Source organism: Ornithorhynchus anatinus, chromosome 4 (genome assembly GCF_004115215.2).
Source record: "Ornithorhynchus anatinus isolate Pmale09 chromosome 4, mOrnAna1.pri.v4, whole genome shotgun sequence".
Classification (NCBI taxonomy): Eukaryota; Metazoa; Chordata; class Mammalia; order Monotremata; family Ornithorhynchidae; genus Ornithorhynchus; species Ornithorhynchus anatinus.
Window position 1 is genome coordinate 101,522,825 of NC_041731.1, and position 18,220 is coordinate 101,541,044.

At 43.6% G+C, this 18,220-nt stretch overlaps 1 protein-coding gene across 1 annotated transcript in view; it reads right to left on the minus strand.

The window, feature by feature from the left end:
* LOC114811263 (calcium-activated chloride channel regulator 4-like) overlaps positions 1–16,956 on the minus strand; it is a 36,681-nt gene extending 19,725 nt beyond the window's left edge. Inside the window, exons 1-2 of the mRNA XM_039911977.1 lie at positions 16,854–16,956; positions 13,006–13,249 (exon numbers count right to left, since the gene is read on the minus strand). Of these exons, the coding sequence (XP_039767911.1) occupies positions 13,006–13,249; positions 16,854–16,956 (347 nt within the window). The remainder of the gene's footprint in view (positions 1–13,005; positions 13,250–16,853) is intronic.
* Positions 16,957–18,220: the final 1,264 nt, after the last annotated feature.

An 18,220-nucleotide genomic window follows, 5' to 3' on the forward strand; every position in this document is an offset into this window, starting at 1 on the left:
TATATACATCACTAATAAAATAGAATAATAAATGTACAAATATAAACAAGTGCTGAGGGGCGGGGAAGTGGGTAGAGCAGAGGGAGGGAGTAGGGGAGATGGGGAGGGGAGGAGTAGAGGAAAAGGGGGGCTCAGTCTGGGAAGGCCTCTTGGAGGAGGTGAGCTCTCAGTAAGACTTTGAAGAGGGGAAGAGAGCTAGTTTGGCAGATTTGAGGAGGGAGGGCAGTCTCCCAATTCTTTCTTGTAGTCTCCCAAGCGCTTAGTATATTGTCCTGTGCCCGGCACTCAATAAGTTTGATTGATTGCTAAATCAAGCATATAAATCACTGGTATATACTGACCACTTACTGTGTGTAGAAGACTATATTAAGTACGGGAGGGAACAACATAATAGAAACACTCTGCGTAATTTCCAGATGACTGTCAAGAATGGTGGTGTTTTACTGAGCCCAAGCCCATGTTCACTGTCAGTGCTCCCTTTTGCCTGTTGCAATGGATTCCTGACTACCCCTGGCATGTCACGGGGTAGTCACCCAGTCCGTTACCATGAGAAAGACCTGTTGGTAATAAGGCTTTGCTCCTGTGGTATTTCTAAGCTTTGGCTTCCATTTTCTAGCTTTGTTTGCACTTGAAGATATTTTGTTTGCTTTGCACTTACACTTTATAAAGTGGTATATTCTTCTACTTCAAGTTCATCATCCTCACTGTCATGATCATCATAATTCAACAAATCCTGGGTTTGTTCCCAGTCAAAATTACTACTCTCACATGATTTTGCTTTAGGCTGCATTGGCTTATCTTTGAGTTTGTCTTAATTTTCAGGTCTGCTCGTAATTTCTCTCTGCCTGCCCCGGCTATGCTATCTACAGTGGGATGACATAAGTAGATGAGTGCATTTGCTGAGCCAATCGTCAGTCAGTCACTCAAACAGTGGTATTTATTGAACGTTCACAGTGTGCAGAGTACTCCATCAACAGTTCTTGTTGTATGCTCTTTCAGAGACTAGGGTACAAGACCAGTCCCCTAGGACAGAATTCATCTGAACAAGAGCAAGATTTTCTGCCAGTCTGAGCCCAGAAAATCTTAGCACAGTAATCACGGGCAAAAAGGTGAAGACTGTAATCAAATTCTGCTCTTTAGGCAGCAGCAAAGTGTCCAGTGACTCAAGAATTGACCGGGATTCAGAAAACCAAATCAAGAAGGCAGATAGTTTTTTGTGGAGGCTGGCAGACCGAGCGTGGCACCACCACACGTCTTTATTCAAACTAAACTGAAATCACCGGGTCCAAATTTTTGTGTGAAATCTCAACCTACCTATGATGTCATAATAATAATAATGACAGTAATAATACTTGCGGTATTTTTAAACTTTTACTCTGTGCCAAGCACTGTATTAAGCATAGCAGTAGATACAAAAAAAACCAGGTGGGACACAGCCTTGTTTTCCATAGGCCTCATTCCAAGAGGGATGGAGAACAGGTATTTAATCCCCATTCTGCAGATGAGAAAACTGAGGCAGAGGGATGTTAACTAACTTTTCCAAGGTCCAACAGCAGGCAAGGGGCAGAACCAATATTAGACTGTAGGTCTCTTGACTTCCAGGCCTGGGCACTTTACCCTAGGCTGTGCTTTATCTCTGCTTTGGTTGGGGAAGATACAAATGAAGCAATGTGGCCTAGTAAGAAGAACATGGGCCTTAGAGTCAGAAGACCACAGGCCTGCTGTGAGACTTTGGGCAAGTCATTTAACTTCTCCATGCTTCATTTCCCTTATATGCATAATGGGGATTCAACTCCTGTTCTCCCTGCTATTTAGACTGTGAGCCCCATGTGGGACCTGCTTATCTTGTATCTACCTCAGTACTTAGGATAGTGCTTGGCACATAATAAGCACTTAAAAAATACCGGATTTATTATTATTAGGAAAAGCATAGAAAACAAACGGGGAAAACGGTAAAAACAAAAGGATGAATGTGCTCGAATCAACCGAAGAAAAATAATAGAAGTAAATTGAATAACGAAAACAAAGGAGATTTAGATATGACTACGGAGTTTGCTGAAAGTGTGGCACGAGAAGCAATATGGGGAGAATGATCAGGAAATGCCCTCTTGGGGAAATGGCTCTTTAGGAGGGCTTTGAAGGAAGGAATAGATGTGTTTGAGCAAGGCTGAAGGGATGAGCAGGACAGCAGAAAGCCGTGACGAAGCTAAGGCCAGAGAGCAGCTTCAAAGGCATAAAGTTGCTCCTAGAGTTGAAAGCAACAAACAAATAGGGGAGGATTAGGATACATAAGAGACCAATAGATGTTGATGAGTGTGGTGTCAGGAACTGGGTTTTATAATGTAGAATCAGCCCCGGAGAAAGAGGCTTTCCCTGCTGCCCCTGCTGTGGGGATCAGCCCCAAAGTAAGAGCCTCAGTGGTCACTTGCAGCTACTCCCAGCCATGAGGATCAGCCCCAGAGGCAGGGCTTGAGAGGCTTCTTCCTGCAACCCTGCTGTGGGGTTCAGTCCTGGAAGAAGGGCCTGGACAGCAGCTTCTTCCTGCTGCCCCCTTTCTGGGGATCAGCCCTGGAAGAAGAGCCTGGGTCATTTCTTCCCACTTCCCACTGCCGTGGGGTTCAGGCCCGGAGGAAGAGCCTGGGTGGCCTTTCCTCAGCCTCTGCTCTGGTGTTCAGCCCCAAAAGAAGGACCTAGGTAACCTTTCCCCGATGCCTACAGTGTGGGAATCCGCCCCAGAGGAAGGGCTTGGGCAACCACTTCCCACATCCCCCTGTTGAGGGGATCAGCCCCAGTAGAAGGACCTGAGTGGCCTTTCCTCACCCTCTGCTTTGGGGTTCGGGCCCAGAAGAAGGACCTAACAGCCTCTCCCTGCTGCTCCCTGCAGTGGGGGATCAGCTCCAGTAGAAGAACCTGGGTGGCCTCTCTCCAGCCTCAACTATTGGGTTCAGCTCTGGAGGTAGGGTCTAGGTGGCCTCTCCCCACTGCCTCTCCCATGGTGAACAGCTTTGGAGGAAGGGATGTTCCTGGAGAAATGCCCTCTAGACTGGAGAAGCAGCGTGGCTTAGTGGAAAGACCACGGGCCTGAGAGTCAGAGGTCGTGGGTTCTAATCCTGGCTCTGCCACCTATCAGCTGTGTGATTTTGGACAAGTCACTTCACTTCTCTGTGCCTCAGTTCCCTCATTAAGGGATTAAGACTGTGAACAGCACATGGGGCTCCCCGTTTATCTTGTATCTTCCCCAGAGCTTAGAACAGTGCTTGGCACATAGTAAGTGCTTAGCACATGCCAAAAAATACAAAAAAAAAGGGGGGCCTGGGGAAAGGGCCATGGGGATCAGTTGTGGAGGAAAAACCCGGGCGGTCTGTCCTCACTGCTTCCACTGCAAGGATCAGCTCTACAGGAAGGTCCTGGGCAGCATTTCTCCCAACTCCGCCAGGAATCAGCTCCAGAGGAAGGGCCTAGCATTTCCCTCAGCCCCTGCCAGGAATCAGCTTCAGAGGAAGGTGCTGGGCAGCATTTCCCCCAGCCCCTGCCAGGAATCAGCTCCAGAGGAAGGGCATGGGTAGCCTCTCCTTACTGCCCCCGGCCGCAGAGATCAGCTCCAGAGGAAGGGCCCAGGAGAGATATGAGAGACATAATCAAAAGACTTCCTATTAATTCCTAGGTAATTGAGAATAGGACAAGAGCATAATTGGGGTATTTTAAAATTCTCTTCCCCACTCTCTTTCCCTCAAAAAGTGACCTCATAGTCGGACTGGGGCCCTTCCTCTGGGGCTGATTCCCATGAAACGGGTTGGGGTAAAAGCTGTCCAGGGTCACAGAAAGTCTCCCTTTCCTCTTTTGGGGATGATTCCCGTGAAACGGGTTGGGGTAAAGGCTGTTCAGGGTCACAGAAAGCCTCCCTTTCCTCTTCCCCGCTTCCACCCTCTGGTTGCAAAATCAGTCGACTTTATAAACTGTGAAGACAATCACTCAATGACTGTTACGAACTACTAGTTTATCTGATTGTCTTGAAATGTACCAGTTCATCGTGGCACTTCTGGTTGGGCCACTGAGTCGCAGGAGTCTAATGATAAAAGAAATAATTGTGGAATTTGTTAAGCACTTACTATGTGTCAAGTTCTGTACTAAGCACTGTGGTACAAGATACAAGATAATCATGGCAGACATAGTCCCTGTCCCACATAGGGTTCACAGTCTAAGCAGCTTGGCCTAGCCTAGCCTGGGAGTCAGAGGACCTGGGTTCTAATGCTGTCTCTGACATTTGTCTGCTCTGTGACCTTGGTGAGTCACTTGACATCTCTGGGTGTCGCTTTCCTCAGCCGTAAAATGGGGATTAGCTCCTGCTCCCTCCTACTTTAGATGTGGACTCCATGTGTGATGGGGACTGTGTCCACTCTGTCGTGTGTTTAACCCAGTGATTAGTCCAGTGTTTGGCCTATAATAAGCATTTAATAAATAACATAAAAAAATTAGGACAGTAGGAGAACAGGTATTATTTTGCCCATTTTACAGATGAGGTAACTGAGGCACAAAGAAGTTAACCGCCTCGCTCACTGTCACACATCGGACAAGTGGTGGAGCGGGGATTGGAACCAGATCCTCTAACAACAATCATGGTATTTGTTAAGCGATTGCTATGTGCCAAGCACTGTTCTAAATGCTGGACCACTGTTCTAAGTGCTGGATAATAATTATGGCATTTAAGCGCTTACTTTGTGACAAGCACTGTTCTAAGTGCTGGGGTAGATACAAGGTTAATCAGGTTGTCCCAAGTGGGGCTCACAGTCTTAATCCCCATTTTACAGATGAGGTCATTGAGGCACAGAGAAGTTAACTGACTTGCCCAAAGTCACACAGCTATGTGGGGGAGCCAGGATTAGAACCCATGACCTCTGACTCCCAAGCTCGGGCTCTGTCCACTAAGCCATGCTGCTTCTCTAAATTCCAGACCCGTGCTCTTTCCACTAGGCCTACACTGCTTCCCGCATGATGTACCATTCTCATACATATTATGAGAATCAGCGTGAGAAGCAGCGTGGCTCAGTGGAAAGAGCATGGGCTTGGGAGCCAGAGGTCATGGGTTTGAATCCCAGCTCTGCCACTTGTCGGCTGTGTGGCTGTGGGCAAGTCACTTCACTTCTCAGTGTCTCAGTTACCTCATCTGTAAAATGGGGATGAAGATTGTGAGCCTCATGTGGGACAACCTGATTACCCTGTATCTACCCCAGTGCTTAGAACAGTGCTCTGCACATAGTGAGCGCTTAACAAATACCAACATTATTATATCATCTAAAGGAGAAAACAGTTGAGGAATTGTTTTCAAAATTAACAACCCAAAACAGAATGACTACAATTCTGGGCAACAAATCAGAAAGCTACCACTTTGTTGCTTTGAGCTGTCCTTCACTGGAGATGTAGAAAAGCTGCTGATCGTTGTATTCGTCAAACACTCCTCACCGAAGATGGGCCCATTCTTGAGCAAGCATATAACCTGAGGGGGAAGATTTGAAATGGGATTATTATACATGGTTAAATTCACTTTTTTCCTGCTCAGGGCTAAGCATTATACCCACCTGCCTTCCCATCGAATGTGAGCTCCTCGTGGGCAGGAAACATGTTTTACGCTTCTATATTTCCTTCCCAAGTGCATTGTTCAATGTATTGGACTCAGTAGCCACTCTGTAAATACTATTATTAATACTCTACACTCAACTCTTCTCCGCAGTTGAAAGCGGTCCTGGGATGTGAGAAGGAGGAACTTCCATTTCATTATCATTAATTCAAATTCTACCTAAAAGGTTCATTCATTCATTCAATAGTATTTATTGAGCGCTTACTATGTGCAGAGCACTGTACTAAGCGCTTGGAATGTACAAATCGGCAACAGATAGAGACAGTCCCTGCCCAGTGACGGGCTTACAGTCTAATCGGGGGAGACGGACAGACAAGAACAATGGCAATAAATAGAGTCAAGGGGAAGAACATCTCATTAAAGCAATAGCAAATAAATAGAATCAGGGTGATGTACGTTTCATTAAACAAAATAAATAGGGTGATGAAGATATATGCAGTTGAGCATAGGTTTAATAATGACAGTAATAATAATGATATTTGTGGTATTTTTTAAGGACTTACTATGTGCCAGGAACTGTACTAGACACTGGAGGTGGATACAAGCAAATTGGATTGGATACAGTCCTGGTCCCACGTGGGGCTTACAGACTCAATCCCCATTTTCCAGATGAGGTAACCGAGGCTCAGGGAAGCGAAGTGACTTGTCCAAGGCCACACAACAGACAAGAAGCGAAGCCAGGATTTGAACCCATGACCTTCTGACTCCCAGGACCGTGGTCTATCCACTGCGCCATGTTATTTCGTTCCTTAGGATTTATGAGATTTATTTACATTAATGTCCATGTCCCCATCTAAGCTCATTGTGAGCAGGGAACTTGTCTGCTAAATCTGTTCTACTGCACTCTCCCAAGCACTTAATGCTGTGCTCTACACCCAGCGCTCAGTATAAATATCATTGATTGATTGATTGACTGATGTGATAATAGGCTGATCTCTTCCCAGTAGGGTGTGGGGATGTGGGTTCACAAACATGTGTGTATTACATTAAAGTTCAAAACATTAATTTCATTTTTAAAAAGCAGTCTATAGTACAAGCTGACATGAATATCAGTGAGCTCTACGTGACTTGACATATATAATGATGTACAGTCTAACTGGACCCACAGGAGAAAGCTAATCTCTTCATCTTTCCCCTCAAATCACATCCTATCCTTAAGTTTGCCGTCATAACTGAAAATGCTACCATCGTCCCCATCCCTAAAGCCCGCTCCTTGACACCAACCTCAACTTCTCATTTCTTTCGACCTTTTGTCTCTAGTCTATAGGCAAATCCCTTTGGTTTTTTCTTCAAAATGTCTCCAGCATCCCCTCCATCCCCTCCATCCAAATCAGCCACTATGTTTACCAGACAATTGTCACATCCTGGCTCGACTGCAGATTCAGCCTCCTCACACATCTCCCTACTTCCAGTCTCCCTCATCAGTCCACACTTAACTCTGCTGTCTGGATCATTTTTCTAAAACACTGCTGTGTACATGTAAAGTTCCATGCCTGCCTTTGATTCTAGGAAACAGAGAACAGATGGGATTGGTCTTATTCTATGGGCGTATAGCAACGCAGGTCTGGATTTTGTCCAAAGTGAACAAAATTCCCCTGTGTTTTCCAGTAGGTGCCACTGAAAGTATTTGTGGCATTGTTCCTTGACTTCCTCTGCCTCTAGTGTTACTCTCCCTAGTTAAAATCTGTGCCTAGCTATCACAATAGGGGCTTAATTTGCTTACCCTTTTAGAGCTAAAAAGATAAACAATCAATTTGGGAGGCACCTTGGCCTAGTAGAAAGGTCATGGGTCTTGGCAAGTCATTTAACTTCTGTGCCCCAGTTACCTCATCTGTTAAATGGAGATTAAGTCCTCCTCCCCCGATTTAAACTGTGAACCTAGTGTGGGACAGGGACTGTGTCTGACCTGATTACTTTATATCCACCCCTTTGCTTAGTACATTGCTTTGTGTTCACTAAGCACTTAAATGCTATTACTACTTATCATTGCTTTGTGTACACTAAGCACTTAAATACTATTACTACTTATCACAGTGCTTGGCATATAGTAAACCTTAAGTACCATTAAAAAACATGTAAATAGCAGATTAAATCCGATTTTTCCATCAGATACAGTAGAAGTGTTGATAGTCCTCCCTCCTTTGTTCTGTCCTATCTAGGTCTGTCTATCTGTTTACCATGAAGTTTAGTTTGTCAAGGTCTTGAGCCTGGAAAAAGCCAGGTCAGAATTCCTAACCTGCTTATCAGTGGTGTTTGCCCACCAGATCCTTAGAATAGGGAGAACCAGGCAGGGCCTAATAATTATCCCAAGTAGAATTCAGTGCTGTTTTCGTTAAAGGATACGCAGTGATTAGTGCTCTTCGATCGTGTGTGAAGCTAGGTCGCCGATCCAACAGTATATAAAGAAACTCTGTATTGCTTGAAGTTGAGCTGGCCTTGACTAGCCGAGGAAACTCTGCCCATCAACCACCACTTCCGGGCTGGAATGGAATGGATATGCCTCTGCTTGACTCTCCCTCCCTCTCGATTCTATTTATTGCTATTGTTTTATTGAGATGTTCATCCCCTTGATTCTATGTATTGCTATTGTTTATTTCTGTCTGCCTCCCCAGTTAGACTGTAAGCCCGTCAATGGGCAGGGACTGTCTCTATCTGTTGCCGATTTGTACATTCCAAGCGCTTAGTACAGTGCTCTGCACATAGTAAGCGCTCAATAAATACTATTGAATGAATGAATGAATGAATGAATAGTCGAGACTGGTAGAGTGCTGGAAACTCTCCAGGTGAGACCCTGAGAGGGGGTTTGAGCTGTAGTCTGTTGGATTTGGGGAGGGAGGGTGTTGCAGAGGAATAATATTGAGCAAGAGGATGGATGCTGAGGAGTCAAGAGTGAGAAAGAGTTGAAAAGTTAGTTTAGGAAGAATCCTTTGACTGTAAGCTTCTTGAGAGCAGGGATAGTGCCTACCAACTTTACTGTGCTCTCCCCATTGCTTAGTACAGAGCTCTGCACAAATTAAGAATTCAACAAATATTGTTGATTGATTGACTGAGTCAAGGAAAGTGAGCAGGGGAATAGCAGGTGAAGGGAGCGGATGTATAAGATGGGAAGAGTTGGTGGGGAGCCTCAAAGCCAATTATCATGAGGAAGGATTTGTTTGAAGTGGATGTAAATGGAATGCCGATGTAGCATCTTAAGTAGAGAGGTGTGTCAAATGTGAATTTTTTTTCAATCTTGTTCTTCCTGTTCATTTACCTTTCTTCTTTCCCGAATACTCTTCCTTCTCTCTATTTTTCTTTCCCTCCATCCTTCTGGTTCTTGGACTTCTTTCTTTATCCGAATCTTTTCCACTTATGACTGACTTTTCCCTCCTTAACTTTCCTTTCTCCCACTCATTCTCTCTGTCTCTCTCCCTCTCCCTCCCCTGTGATGTTTTCCTCATTCCCTTGACAGTTTTCATTTTCGTTTGTAAAGGTTTGTCTTGATCCTTCCCTAATTGCATTTGATGTCCCATTCTTATTAGATCTTTCTTTAACTTTTATTTGTATTCACAAAGTTTTTGAGTCTTTAACCGACATTTCTTTAGGATTTTTTTTTGTTTTTCCAAGGTATTTTTCAGATGGCAATTGAATCATTTTCTTCTCTCTAAAGTCCTGTCTCTTTTTTCTGGCATTTAGTTTTCCTAATGTACTAACTAGCTCACCTTCCTGTTGATTATTTTGAGGGAGATTGAACAAACTGCATATGTGGTGGCCTTTCATTTTTTCTGTTGTACGGCTACTGTGTAGTTTAAAGTCAAGACCACTTATATAGGAACGCATCATCAACATTAAAATATTTTGTGTAATAATGTTAGTGTTAGTCAGTAGCTGTACCTAGTGGTCCATACTCTTTCAGCAGGTCTCCTGAAAGGAACTTCGGGGTGAAGTGAATGTATTCTCCTGGATTTCCGCACTTTCTTATCTGCTGGGTGTATGGTACATCTCAGTAGACTGGGGAGGGCTCTGCAACTATGACATCTGCCTAAAAATTTAAAAGTGTTTGCTATGTCAAGCATAGAAACTGAATCAGTCAATCAATGCTATGGATTCACTGTGTTCAGAGCACTGTACTAAACACTTGGGAGAGTACAATACTCAACAAACATGTTCCCTACCCACAAGGAACTTACACTCTACAAAAGTATGGCAAGAGTTCCTTTTAATGTAGGGTTTGCAAGTAAGCAAACCTTGGATTGTAAGAAAATTCAGTGTGTTACAGCAATTCTTGTCATTCAGGTGTTTTATATGGATCTTAAAATACATTTCCAAGTTATCGAAGTTAACCTGACTTTTTCCTGAATTAAAATGACCTGATCATTAAGCCTGCAAAAACCTTACCTTAATTAACACTTAAGAATTACATCTACGCACTAGGTTTTCCTCAAGTGTTTCTTCTTTTGGGGTGTTTAACCTGGACCGGGTCTGATGTTAGACAAGTCAAGAATATCTTAACTGTATGTGAAAAAGATGTAATCTTGTTTGAATGAGTCTCATACTGTTTGCTTTCACTTGATAATCCTTGATCTGACACCAGCACGCTATATTTAACTCACTTTACCAGGATCCCCTGACTATGGGAAGTGCCTTTGACTAGCTAGGGGTTAGATATCTTATCTCAGAAGTGACTAAGTTTGCATATTAACATAAAAGTACACATTCATTAGCCTTCATTTTTTTGTTGTTATTCAAGTGGTATATTGTTTCCTAACTTCTGAGATTTGCCCAAACCAGTGGGGAATTCCAGATGCATTGTTTTTAGGTTTTCTTTTTACATAAATAGAGCAACAATCTAAATTTATCTTTATTTTAGCAAGATTTTGAAGCACCATTATACTGACAAAGAAAATAAGCATCAACTGGAAGTAAAGGACAATAAAATCACTACTAAACTAATTATTTCCATTCATTCAATTGTATTTATTGAGCACTTACTGTGTACAGAGCATTGTACTAAGCACTTGGAAAGTACATTTCGGCAACTGATAGAGACAATCCATGCCCAACAATGGGCTCAAAGTCTAGGGATATTGTTTGGGTTGCAGAAAATCTAATTGATTTTTCTACTGTTCTATCATTGTCCAAAAATACTGATAAATCAATCGATCAATCAGTGGTATTTATTGAGTGCTTACTGTGTCCAGAGCACTGTATAAGACCTTGGGAGAGTACAGTGCAACAGAAGTAGCAGGCTTGTTCTCTGCCCATAACCAGCTTACGGTTTAGGAGATAAAATGAATTTAGCTGCCAGTTGAGGAGGATTTCTTTTGTATATTGGTGCATCACCTAAATGTTGACAGATATCACAGGTATTGAAGAGAGAAGACTATACTGGTGCTAAAAGCTGATGCAGTCTAGTCATATAGAAATTTCCCAATATGTAAAATGAAATTTTATTCTTGGAACTAAAAGGGATACATAATTTAACCCACTTTGTAGAACATTTGGACTGATAAATATTAGTTTGAAATATTCAAAAGTGATCATTTTGCTTGGAAAAAAATGAAGAATTTTTTTTTAATGGTATTTTTTGGCTGCTCATTATGTTCCAGGCACCAAACTAAATGCTGGGGTAGATACAAGCTAATCAGTTGGACACAGTACCTGTCCCACATGGGGCTCATAGTCTTAATTCCCATTTCACAAATGAGGTAACTGAGTCCCAGAGAAGTGAAGTGACTTGTCCAAGGTCACCCAGCAGACAAATGGTGGAGCTGGGATTAGAACCCAGGTCCTCTGACTCCCAGGCCTGTGCTCTTTCTATTAGACCACCCTGCTCCTGGATTTGGAAATCAATTAATAATATCATATTTATTGAGTGGTCACTCTATGCAGACAACTGTACTAAGGGCTTGGGAGATTACAGTATAGCAGAGTTGGAAGACATGTTCCCTGTTGACAAGGAGCTTACAATCTAGAGGGGGAGACAGACATTAATATGAATAAATGAATTATGGCTATGTACATAAGTGCTCTGGAGCTGAGGGTGGAGTGAATAAGAGGTGCAAATCCAAGAGAGTGGACTAGGTTGTAGTAGGAAATCAGAGAGGTAAGGTAGAAGGCTGCAAGATTATTCAGTGTTTAAAGCCAATGGTAAAGAGTTTCTGCTTGATGCCGAGGTGGATGGGCAACCACTGGAGGCTCTTAAGGAGTGGGGAAATACGGACCTAATACGATCCAGGAAGCAGAGTGAAGTTTGGACTGAAAGTTCAGATGCAGTATCAGAGCGGGATAAGATAAATGCTTGGATTAAAATAGCCATTTGCATGGAGAGGAAAGGAAGGATTTTATGTCTTTATGGAGGTTGAACTGACAGGATTTTGTTACAGACTGAATATGTGGGTTAAATGAGGGCGATGAGTTGAGGATAATACCAAGGTTCTGGGCTTGTGAGACGGGGAGGATGGTGGTGTGGTCTACAGTGATAGCAAATTCACAGGGAGGACAGGTTTTGGGTAGGATGATAGAGAGTTCTGTTTTTGACATGTTAAGTTTGAGGTAACGGAAGAACATCCAAGTAGAGATATTCTGAAGGCAGGAGGAAATACGGGACTGAAGAGAAGGAGAAAGAGCAGGGCTGGAGAGGCAGATTTGTGTATCATCTGCATAAGGATGAAGTCAGGGGAGCAAATGAGTTCTCCAAGTGAGTTGGTGTTGATAGAAGAAATATGAAAGAAAGCCATGAAAGAGATGGAGAATGAGGAGCGGCATGGCTTAGTGGATAGAGCATGGGCCTGAGAGTCAGAAGATTATAGGTTCTAATCCCGGCTCCACCACTTGTCTGCTAGAGGGCCTCGGACAAGTTACTTCACTTCTTTGTGCCACAGTAGAGTGTGAGCCCTTTGCAGGACAGGGACTGTGTCCAACTGAATTTGCTTTTATCTACCCTAGTGCTTGGTATAGTGCCTGACACATAGTCAGTGCTTATCAAACACCATAATAATAATAATTATTATTATTATTATTGTTACTGAGCAACCAGAGAGAAAGGAGGGGAACCAGGAGCAGACCATGTCAATGAAGCCAGGGTTAGATAATGTTTCCAGGGGAAAAGGGTGGTCCACGATGTCAAAGGTAACTGAGTGGTGGATAAGGATCAGCTTGGAGTAGAGGCCATTGGATTTGGCAAGAAATGTGCGTGCTTGTGTGTGTGTGCGTTTGTGTGTGTTTGTGTGGCTTGTGTGTTAACATCCATGTGGTTTCAACGTCTATTGATTTTGTCTTACGAAAAGGCTGACCTTTGTTGTGATGTGATATTTATTGCTTGCAATTTCTGGCAGAATTATAAGCTTTGCCTATTTGTTTCATGATATTTACGGAGGTTCTTCTCTAACGGAGCCGCTCTTGTACTGACTGCAGTGTGTCGTGCTGCTTTATCTGCAGCAATTATCTCCCAGATTTTGGGTGGGTTGGAGCACTGTCTGAAATCTTGTTTTTCGTAACCTTCAAAGATTTCTTCTGGACTCTTGGTTTTGATTTCCCTATTTCGGCTCATCCTACGATAGCTGCTTGGGTATCCTTGGATCCTTTGGATATCCTGCTTAGGTCTATTGCCTTCAAGTGTTCCATTCTGAGTGGCTGTGTTACGACAAGCCCAATTTCTGTGCTAGGAGACTTTGTTCACTGTTTATGGTCCTGTCCTGCCATTTGATTCATTAATTCATTCATTCAACCTTATTTATTGAGTGCTCACTGTGTGCAGAGCGCTGTACTAAGCACTTGAAAAGTACAATTCAGCAATAAAGACAATCCTGACCACAGTGGGCTTACAGTCTAAAAGGGGAGAGACAGACATCAAAACAAGTAAACAGGCATCGATAGCATCAGTATAAATGATTAGAATTATAGCTATATACACATCAAAACAAGTAAACAGGAATTAATGTAAATAAATAGAATTATAGATATGTACATATATCCACAAGTGCTGTGGGGTGGGGAGGGGCGTAGAGCAAAGGCAGCAAGTTGGGGCGATGGGGAGGGGAGGGGGAGCTGAGGAAAAGAAGAGCTTAATCTGGGAAGGCCTCTTGGAGGAGGTGAGCCTTCAATAGGGCTTCGAAGGGGGGAAGTGTGATTGTTCGGTGGATTTGAGGAGGGAGGGCATTCAAGACGAGAGGTAGGACGTGGGCCAGGGGTCAATGGCAGGACAAGCAAGAGGGAGGATCAGAGTGTGTGGACTGGGATGGCGAAGGAGAGAAGGGAGGTGAGGTAGGAGTGGGCAAGGTGATGGAGAGCTTTGAAACCAATAGTGAGGAGTTTTTGCTTGATATGGAGGTTGACAGGCAACCACTGGGGATTTGATGCTGACTGCGGCCTTTAAACGAGGTTGGTAGCATGTCAGGTAATTGGATATAGAGGCTATGGGAAGTCTAGGTCTCATAGCTTTAGAGGAAGATGAGCTATAGTGCCTTAGACTTGCAGTTTGGTCTGGAACCTGATATCCATCCTGCTACCATATTCCGTCGTATATTCTCTCAAAACTGTGCTGACTCTTTTTCTATTTCCTTGTCTATTGTATCATCACTGGTCAGCAAGCTGCCATGGTAACTATATTTTCTGAAAGTATTAAGATCTAGGTTGCCAATATAGAGGTTTGGTTTTGTGTCTGGTTTCCCTGGTGAAGGCTAATATGTCGCCTTGGTGTTCCATATGCTTATTGTCAGCCAGTAACGACTAGTTAAAGGATTTACTGCCATTTGCAGTTCTTGTTGTCCTTTTTGGGGGTGAGACTCTGAAATGTAGTCCTCCACATATAGTATTTCTTTATTGATTGTTTTTAGGATTTTGGATGATGCCCCACGTCTGCTACGTTAATAATTATTGTATATGTTAAGTACACGTCAAGTGCTAAGCACTGTATTAAGTGTTAGGGTACATACAAGATGATCAGGTCCCATATGGGGCTCACAGTCTAAAGTAGGAGGGAGGACAGGTATTGAATTCCCATTTTGCAGATGAGGGAACTGAGGCACAGAGATGTTAACAGAGTTGCCCAAGGTCACACAATGGTGAAGTTGTCCCAGGTCACTCCCAGTAGTGGAGCAGGGAGTAGAACCTAAGTCCTCTGACTCCCAGACCCATGCTCGTTCCACCTGAGGTATGCTGTTTCTATGCTGGAAGAGTTTCCCGGAGATACAGAGATGTATTCTAACAAGTGAATCTCGGTCCCTAGTGGTTCATCTTCTAGAAGCTTGTACACGCTCCAGCATGGCTGAGTAAAATCAGTTGAGTACGATCAGACCATCTACACATTCCCACTTTACATCCTTGGTGATGTGTCACGGGTGGGACAGGGCGCCCCGCCTGCACCCCATTTCTGACATGGCCAGTCGTGCTATCATGAAGGAAGGAACAGAAGCAGTGTGACCTAGTGGCTGGGCCTAATAGAGAAGCAGCTTGGCCTAATGGAAGGAGCACGGGTCTGGGAGTCAGAGGGCCTTGGTTCTAATCCCGGTTCTGCCATTCGCTTGCCGTGTGACCTTGGGGTAGCCACTTAACTTCTCTGTGCCTCTGCAAAATGGGGATTCAATACTTATTCTCCCTTAGACTATGAGCTCGACTGGGGATTAGATGATTTTGTATCTATCCCAACGTCTAATACAGTGCTCGGAACATAGTAAGCACTTAACAATACCCATTATTATTATTATTTTCAGAATCTTAATGAGCTTTACAGATGGGTCAGTTTTGCACCCAACCAGTCCGGATGTCCAGACCCATTGGCGGTGTCAAATACATTCATAAAGTCTATGAAAATTTGATAGAGGTCTTACTTCCTTTTTCCTGTGACTAAATGATGTGGAGAATTGACACAGTTATCCAGATAGACACATTAAATACTGTCATTTGAAGGAGGAGGGACCCTTCCTTTCCTCAGTGGTTTATCTAAACTGCCCAAATTCTTCTGGTTAAGCACTCAATTTTTCACGGCACATTAGCGTATCCCCATTATCTTCCTTGCTTCCAATACACTAAATGCCTTTTTAAAGGACTGTTTTATCCCCGCTCTCCCACTTGTCAGCTGTGTGACTGTGGACAAGTCACTTCACTTCTCTGTGCCTCAGTTCCCTCATCTGTAAAATGGGGATTAACTGTGAGCCTCATGTGGGACAACCTGATTACCCTTATATCTACCCCAGCTCTTAGGACAGTGCTCGGCACATAGTAAGCGCTTAACAAATACCGACATTATAAAGGTCACTAACCCAATCCGACACTCAAGTTAGACATCTGAGACTTTTAGGACTCTTCCTCGAAAGTGGGAAGTGAAAGAAATGAAATAGGAATCACTGAGTTCAAGTGAACTGTCTTGACACCTGCTATCTGCAGGTTACTAAAGATCGAAAGGTACCATCAGGGTTAACCATGGCATCTGGAAATGTTTAACTTTCTTATCATCATTTATGGTAGTCAGTGCTGACTCCAGGAAAAACAGTTCCTGGCTAGAGTTAAGGAGTTTGGGCCCAAGTAGTTCTGATACCGATTGGCTGGGATACTGGGGGGGGATTCATAGTGAATCTGAACTTGACCGGGTCTGCACCAGAATGGAGTTCACCTCGATTTGTCCTTGTGGACCCTCGAGGTTGGAATGGTTGCCAGACCTTCTTGTGTGTCTGGGTTCTTTCCAGGGGAAGTTTATAGAGTAGACTGTTAATCTCCCAAACCCTATCCTCCTGGGGAATCTCCCAAAGTTGTCCCAGTATCAGGTGTCTCAGCAGTGCAGCATGGCTTAGAGGATAGAACAAGGACCTGGGAGTCAGAACGTCATGGGTTCTAAACCCGGTTTTGCCTCTTGTCTGCTGGGCAAGTCACTTTTACTTCTCTGTACCTCAGTTTCCTCATCTGTAAAATGAGGATTGAGAATGTGAGCCCCATGTGGTACAGGGACTATGTCCAACCCCATTTGCTTATATCCACTTAGTACAGTGCCTGGAACATAATAAGCCCTTAACAAATACCATAAATATTATTATTATTATTATCATCAAAACCAAACCTATCAGGCCCATCTAAACCAGATCTGCTCTCTCACAACTGCCTTGAGGTTGACCCTGCCCCTGAGTGTTGAGTTAGGGGTGTTCAAATACTAGGGGCATTCAAATATCAGGGATGTACCATGTTGTGTTACCCTGAGAGGATGAGTGCTATCCAAAGGTCCAGTAACCACCATCTAGGACAATACCCTCTTCTTCTTGTGGGTCCTGCCGTAAATCTAGCACCACATTTAGTATTTCTGTCCCTTGAGTTTGTACATTCGGAATAGCGTAGACAAGCCCCTTTGCCATTTACCTGTTTCATCAGAAGAGGGAAAAGAAAACAGGAGGCAATGGGGTGTCTGTTTAGGTGTCAATGAACACAGTAAGCGAGTCTGAACCGTGCTGTCTCTCCCACCATCATGGCTACACGCCTTCTCTTTTTCTGATACCCCAAAATTCAGGTTTCCGGTTGTAGATTGTAGATCGTGTTTATTAATTCTATTGCACTCTCCCAAGTGTTCAGTATAAGGGCTCAATCGATAGCATTGCTGATTTAATTGATGGGTTGAAGTGAAAAGATGGGGAAAGAAGTCTCTACCTACACTATATTTTCTCTCTGATGAGAAGCTGCTTGGCCTAGTGGAGTGAACGAACACAAGCCTAGGAGTCAGAAGGAACTGGGTTCCAATCCTGACTCCACCAGATGTCGGCTGTGTGACCTTGGGCAAATCACTTAACTTCTCTGGGCTTCGGTTATCACATCTGTAAAATGAGGATTAAGACTGGGAGCCCCATGAGGGTCAGGGACTGTGTCTGCCCTGATTATTTTGTATTTACCTTAGCATTTAGTACAGGTCCTGGCACATAGTAAGTGCTTAACAAATACCATAAAAAAGCCATTTATGACAAAAAACAAATCTAAGTAAAATTTTATTCTTTACTGACAAACATCACAAGAAACATTTCTGATACAGAATTTGTTCAACGTGACTGAACTTAAGTTGTTGGCTTTATTTGAGTTTAAGCCAGTCATAAATATGCTACTTCCTCTGGCACTACAAAAAATGAGCTTGGCTGTACAGAAATGAATGTGATTTTTGAGCATACTTTTTCAGTAGAAATGAACACTTTCACCCCAATCTACACAACCCAACCTAATGTTAATGATCCAACAAGGTGGTGATTGACTCATGCAGGCCAAAGCAAAATAAGACAACTGGCTTTATGACAGTGAGGTATTTTTATTGCTGAATTGACCCAATAATTGTCTCTGATCCCACTTTACCTGCTTAGATACAGCAATAGAAAACAATTTCTTCTCCAATTAGGTCTAAAGGCAGAGGAACTCCCGGGCTCGAGGAAGTTGATCGGTCATTCAACTGATCATCAGAGTGGCTTAGTGGGTAGAGCTAGGGCCTGGGATGCTGAAGGACCTGGATTCTAATCCCGGCTCTGCCACCTCTCTGCTGTGTGTCCTTGGGCAGGTTGTTTCACTTCTCTGGGCCTCAGTTACTTCATCTTTAAAATGGGGATTAAGAATGTGAGCCCCATGGGGACAGGGTCTGTGTCTAAC